Source organism: Caenorhabditis briggsae, assembly GCF_000004555.2.
Source record: "Caenorhabditis briggsae complete genome, chrV, whole genome shotgun sequence".
NCBI classification, from domain to species: Eukaryota; Metazoa; Nematoda; class Chromadorea; order Rhabditida; family Rhabditidae; genus Caenorhabditis; species Caenorhabditis briggsae.
This window is the reverse complement of record NC_013488.2, coordinates 834,360-841,458: the sequence shown is the minus strand read 5'-3', so window position 1 is coordinate 841,458 and position 7,099 is coordinate 834,360. Positions and strand designations below refer to the sequence as shown.

Below are 7,099 nucleotides of genomic sequence, written 5' to 3'. Positions count from 1 at the left end.
CACCTTTAAAGTTGATAAAATAATTTGAAAATTGGCCAGTTTACTAACGAATCATTGAAATAGTTGAAATCGGAATTTGAGCCAAGTACGATGCTTTATAAAAATTCTGTGAATGCAAAGTTTCCAATCTAGGTCTTTTTTACACCCTCATAAATTTTCAAAGTGATCGAAAACTTGACAGCCGAGCTCCAAACAACCGAGCTCTGACTGCTGAAAATGGCCAAAATCTACTGAAAAGTAAAGTTTTGTATATTATTGACTGGTACTGTGTTAGTGAGAGTGCCTTTTTTTTACGAAATTAATAAATTTTTGATAATCTTTGATCAATAATGTACAAAACCTTTTTATTAATTTTTTTACATATCCCCTAACTTTAAGGGCCCCTGTAATCAAAGGGCCCCGAAGGTTTAGAAAAATAGAGGCACAGAATTTACGGAATTCTTTAGATTCTCCAAACATTCATTCCATTTTTTCCAGCACTTCCCTGAATCCCGCAATTCACGACCCGGATATGACCATGTTTTTCAATCGGAACGCTCCTCCTTTCCACACAAACTATGCAAAAAGGCACAGTCCTCCACCAAGCTACTCGTCGAGATCTAGTGAGTATTTTATTGAAATAGACGTTAGACTTTAAGAAAAAATGTGGTTCATGACAAATCAGAATGAACTAACAATTTCAGAGAGCCTAGAATTAGATGACACATGCTGAACTTGATTTTAATCTGTCTGGAGCCATACTCGTAAACCGGCTATTTGCAAGTCCCGTCATAGTTTCATTTAGAATCAATATTTCTGAACCAATTAAAATTAGATATGATAGAAATCAAAGAGCACTATGAAATGATATCATTTGGATTACTGTACCTTGTCTATGAACAAATTTACAAACCAAAAACCTTCTTTGCTACGCGGTCACAACTTTATGACCTCGTAACTTTGTTCATAGACATGATACAGTAATCCAAATAATATAATTTTTGTAGCACTCGTCAAGTTTAATCATACCTTTTTTAGTTGGTCTAAAAATATATAAAAACAATTATGGTAGAAGGCCCGGTTAACAAGTATTTCTGTGGACAAAAAAATTTCAGAACAAGGAAGTTTATCATCAACGACCTCTTCCACCAATCTTCCCACAAAACCTCAAGTATCCCGAAAGAACTTCCACGCCGGATGCTTCTTGTGCGTCTTCGTCGCGGCTCCTCTCATTTTTCTAATCGTATTCTACATGGTCCCAAGACTTGTAATCCTTGATCGAAGTTCGAAATTTTGAAACTTGTTTCGTTATGTATAAACACGGTTGGGGTAGAAAGCAAGTCGTATTTTATCTTCACAAAAATAAATCGTTCAAAATTTAATAGTATCATATCCGGGTCCTTGACTTCTTCTTGTCAAATGTGTAGAGTTAGGGGCGGTTGTACTCGAAACCTTGACATGTTTTGGAAAGTACATTAATAGGAAACATCGACGGGCCTGAGAAATTTACTGATGTTTTCAAATTAGCGGGTTAGGCGCGTACCTTGGTACTAAATGCCAAAAACAACCAGGGATGGATTAACGTAAGACCATCGCTGGTGTATGGAAGTAAGGTCACAGCGATTTGAGACCAAATAGTACTCTTGTTATTGTCATTGATCGCCAAGCGATTGAAAGTCTGAAATTTTTTTCGTTGTTATCTATCATATAACCTATAATAGAAGACCACTCTAACAGTTAAAATTAAGAACATTTTTCTGAATTTGTGTAGAAAATACAGTACCGGCCGATAAGACGTACACGAGAATTTGCGGCCATATTGATCATATTCAGGAGTCTGGAGCTCGACTGCCAAGTTTCCGATAACTTTGAAACCTTTGGAGGGTGTAAAACAGACCTAGATTGAAAAATTTGCACTTACAGAAACTTTGGAAAATTCCTAATTTTTTAGATACTTTACAATTTCTGAGAAACACCTATTTTTCAAGTTTTCAGTACAAAAAGGGCCCAAAACTGGGTGTCTTTCCGAAATCGACAAAAAACTGAAAAAATAGGAATTTTCGAAAATTCTGTGAATGTAAAGTTTTCAATCTAGGTCTATTTTAATCTTCCAAAGTTTTCAATATGGTCAGAATTTTGACAGACGAGCTCCAGACTTCTGAAAATGGTCAAAATGGGCGAGAATCAACTGAAAATTACGTGCTTGTATATCTTACTGTATCTTGGTTCTTGTAACAGATATCAAAAAATTGTTAACTGATAAAATGTTTTTCATAATACCATAATTATTTTGTGTTTTGATTTCTCTCACAGGAACACAGGAACGGAGATGAAAAGGTCAAAGTTGACGGAGGCTGTTCTATTCCAAGTTTTATGGTAATTTTGTCTTACCGTATTCGCATCTGCGATCAATTGAACGATGAACAACGCGCCACTGACAAAAAGTAAATTTCTTTCGGCAAGAGATATTTTATAGGTCATACAGGATAGTTTATAGAAAGATGCAACATTTATAATAGCTGTTGTAATTGTAACTATTGCAAAATATGGAAGCAAAAAGTTGTAAAGGTGCTCTCGGCTTGCTGTACTAGAAACCGTGTAACAATCCAAGGTTTCTGTATAGGTATAATAAGTGGAACTTATTAAAATTGTGTAAGTGAATGGGATAGGTAACAGAGAGACCAAGACAATCAAGAATTTGAATATTTTGTTCCAAGCCTAAAACAGAAAGTTGTGAAAATACAGTACCCACAAAATAAAGTATACTCACCTTCTCATAAGTAGAGCTCCAAATAATCATGGTGAACCTGTTTAGAGATGTCAAGAATATCAAGAAAAATTGCACATAGGCCATAGAAAAATGGATGAAATAGAAGAAATTCAACGGGAACCATGATGGATTCTCAACTGTATGCCATTTGAATAGAAACGACATCAAGCAGTCTTTACAAGTGTTCTGGGGTATTCGAACAGTGATGAACGAGTTGAAGAATGTTACATTGTTCTGAAATTTTATATTTTTTTTCCGGAAATAAGAATATAAGAAACTTACAAATACAAAGAACATCTTGTAGAGTTTCAAAAAGGTGCTCGAGAAATCTTTGGAATACTTTCGGACCATTAGAAATGTCATAAAGTAGAGGACCATCGAGGGTATACTGTAGAGAAGAGTCGTGCCAAATTTGATAGTAAGCATGTCTGAAAATGATTGTGTCTAGACGGAATTTTTGTGAGAATATCACTAGGGAGCGGATGTTTTGAAGATGTCAGAAAAAAGTACAAGAAAAAAGTTGTAAACAAAAATAGGTTTAATGAGGAAACGATTAGTAATAGAAAAAACATAAACTTTTATTCAGGGGGTTACTGTAGCGCCTGTTCTCAGAATCTAGACATGAATTGTTCTCTGCTGTAAATCTTTCCAAAATCCAATTTCCCGTTTCAATGTTTTCAAATTAGTTCTCCACATTTACAGCATCACCTGCTTTTGCGGTTTTATGTTTTCCAGAACAGCATGACTTATGACCGATCTTTTTTCAGAGCGACCTTTCAGTAGGCTTCCGGCTGAAATTGTTTTCAGAAAGCTTGCAGAAACATGTGGAGGGAAAGACTGGATTTTAGTGGATATGTCTGGTGAAGGAATCTACTGAAGCTCTGACGCGGCTCCCAGATTTGCCAGAAAGTGAATTTTTAGAATTCTGAAGTTGGAAATTGGAAAAGAGGTTCTCGAGGAGCTATTACTTATTTTTTTAACAAAATGAATGTTTACAAAATATCTTTTGGGGGCGTCGGTTATGTCATCGGAATTAATGATTTTGGAGTTTTTGATTTATTGTGATTCAAGTGTTCAGGAAAGTTTGGTTACTTAAATGTTCAGAAAAACAACTAGTCACCAAAGCAGAAATATTAAAAATTATGGACAATATTCGTTTACAGCCTCTCCCCTTATTTCATTGGAACGTCTAAACAAAGACTATGGAACATATTGAAATCTTCGAAATAGGTCCCGATTGATTTCAAAATCTTATGCTACGTTAGGAATGAACTTTGCCGCATTAATTTGGATGCATACGTTTGATACTCAGCCAAGTCAAAACAATATTGTACACTGAGATCCTAATGCAGGGTTATTGAATACCGTATTCCGGATGTCGGTTTCCGTATTTTGGGTTCCGGAACCCGAATTTCCGGATCTAAAATTCCGGATCACGGTTTTTTGATTCTGGATTATGTGTACTGGATTGAGTTTACCGAATTTTAAAATATGCACTCCGGATTCTGTTTTCCGGAATCCGGATTTTTGATTCCGGTTTTCCGGATAAGATTTTTGAATGAATTCAAATATCCCGAGAATTTGATATTCAGGTTTTCTTGACGAGCAAGAATTTCAGGAAGTTTTCAGGGGGTCAGAGAGTTTCTGAGATTCTTAAGGATTCTTTTTCTGGACAATCTTAAATTTTGTTTTTTGAAAGTCGTGGTAGTCAGGGCAGAGTCCGGGGCAGTCTCTCATAATCTTGGAAAATCTTATAAAATCATAAGTTGATTCAGAATCCCTAAGAATCTAAGAAACTTTCGTAACCTCCTAAAAACTGCCTGAAATCCTTGCTTGTCGAGAAAACCTGAATATCAAATTCTCGGGATATTTGAATTCATTCAAAAATCTTATCCGGAAAACAGGAATCAAAAATCCGGATTCCGTAAAACAGAATCCGGAGTGCATATTTTAAAATTCGGTACACTCAATGCAGTACACATAATCCAGAATCAAAAAACCGTGATCCTGAATTTTAGATCTGGAAATTCGGATTTCGGAATCCGTAAATGCGGAAATCCGACATCCGGAATACGGTATTCAGTAACCCTGCATTAGGATCTCAGTGTATGGGGTCAGATACTCAAAATTCTTCCAATTCAGGCCTTCAAAATGTGGCGACAGAGCTCAAAAACCTCGAAAATCTCACTTTTTCAGAGTGGAAGCATCATTTTGTGGATCGGCCAAAACGTGATTTTCGGAATTTTTCCGGTTTCTCGTCCGGTTTGGGTCACGTTGATGGCTCCAAACTTTCTGTACGTAGGTTTTGAAGGGAGACCTTTATTTTTCATGTTGACACCTTTTTACGAATATTGACCTAAATAGGTGTTTCAGTGCAAGCGAGGGGTGGAAGCATCATTTTGTGGAGCACTGTAGAATATGCCATAATTATGTTCGGCAGAGCAAATTTCAGAAAATCTATCTCCATTTTTTCCAACACGATTGAAATGATTAAATATACTTAAATTTTATCTTACAAAAACTAAAACACGCTTCTGAACAGTTTGAGTTGTTCTATCAAACTGATATCGTAGGCACTGATAACCTGAAATGACACAAATCGCGGAAATTCTGAAAGTGGGCGGAGATCGTGTTTTATGTGTGCCTGATTTTAGAATCGCACTACTATTTCAAGAAGAATGTTTCAAATGTCACCGTTTCTCTACAAGTCCAATCAGCTCAAATCGAGTCTGAAACATTTTTTAAAATGTAAGACCAAAAATTCAAAATGGGAAGAAGAAATCTCTTGAGAAGCCGACCACAGACTCCTCAAGAATCTGTGATTAAAAGGTCTAGGTGGAAGAACAAAGAATCGTTTTCGAGCCAAATAGCAATTTGTCTTGAATAGAAGTAAGTAGACAAGGTGATATTAAGAATAGACAGAATCAGAAGCAAACAAGTTCAGAAGATTTAGAAAAATGAGTATTAAGCTTAATGATAGACTTGTTTTTGAATTTCAGTATCAAGAAAAAATGATGATCGAGGTGTTCCAGAACTTTAGACCATAGTTGCAAAAGGTCGGGCCGGGCCGGTAGACGAATTATCTCGGCCCGGCCCGGTCCGCCTAACACAGTTGAAAAATTTCCAATCTCGACGGGCCGACCCGCGGGCCAGCTCGAGATTTCGCAACTATGCTTTAGACAGAGCTGTCAGCAAACTCAACATTTTGGAACCAGTAAGGGATTTAAACTGATATCGAAAAATATGTTCCGTTCATCGCTGAAAAATTACCGATTATTGATAAAAACTGCAGACAAATAGAGAACGAGACACCTGAAAAATAAACTTCCTTATTTATGCATTTGTCATTACAGGTGTATTGTTATGGTGTTAATTATAAACAACATTAAAAAGTTTAATGGATGTAAATAAACTTTTGTCTTCGAAGTTTTGTTCAACCCGGAAGTGCAATAAACATTCTGACTTGTGTCTAATGGACACCAGTGTACAACAATCAACATCAATCATGAAGGTCCGGATCTGAAAATCGCAATATCAAAACCGAAAAACAGTAGGCATTTTGCAACTTCGGCCTGCGTAGCTCAGCTATCGTACGACCGACCGACCGCGCGAAAATTTTGTCAAGGCCAGCCGTCCGTCGGTTTTGACAGTTTTGCCCATCTGGTAGAGACGCGGCGTTGGTCCACAAGTTTTAACAAAAAACTCTATGAGGGACTTCAACGAAGACAATATATATTTCCATGTTTATCTGAAAACGAATTCTCGCGAAATTTCAATATAAATAAAACATTTCAATATCAATAACCGGTTGGGGCAAATGAAAATATGAAAAAATGGTTTGAGAAAATACATCTGGACGACTAAGATGCAACATTTTGCACCTAATTGTCGAGTAATAAATCATTTGACATGTATACAACCTACGGTATATCTCAATCCGCACCCTGGTTTCTCACAAGGGAAGTGTTTTCAGAGGGGCGTTGAGAATTTTCTAAAAATTTCAGTACTGATAATTTGAGATATCCGCAACGCGATGCCAAAAAAATTTAGGTCATAGTATCATCAACAAGCTGAAAATCTTCGTCTGAAAATTTTTGGTCGATTTCGCCCTCTCCCTCACTCCACTATGCCCCTCTCTCCTATACGCACTCCGCGCCAGAGGAAAATGTAGGCTGTGTGGTGTTGTGGTAAGAGGGAGACTTATTAGGAGTGACTATGGTGGTTCGAACCCCACTGTGGTAAATCATTTTTTTGTTTTTTTTTCGAGACGAATTTTCGATATCCATTTTGGTCCCCTGAATAATAAATTATACTTATTTCATGAATTCCCGACGTTTTCAAAGTGAAAAA

The 7,099-nt window shown here is 36.7% G+C and overlaps 1 protein-coding gene across 1 annotated transcript; it reads right to left on the bottom strand.

The window, feature by feature from the left end:
* Positions 1–1,350: 1,350 nt before the first annotated feature.
* On the bottom strand, positions 1,351–3,175 carry Cbr-srg-33 (the record flags this gene model as incomplete). Its single annotated transcript, XM_045236548.1, has 5 exons — positions 1,351–1,476; positions 1,523–1,657; positions 2,371–2,697; positions 2,750–2,983; positions 3,032–3,175. The coding sequence occupies 5 exons, from the start codon at positions 3,173–3,175 to the stop codon at positions 1,351–1,353; spliced, it is 966 nt and encodes a 321-aa protein (XP_045094570.1).
* Positions 3,176–7,099: the final 3,924 nt, after the last annotated feature.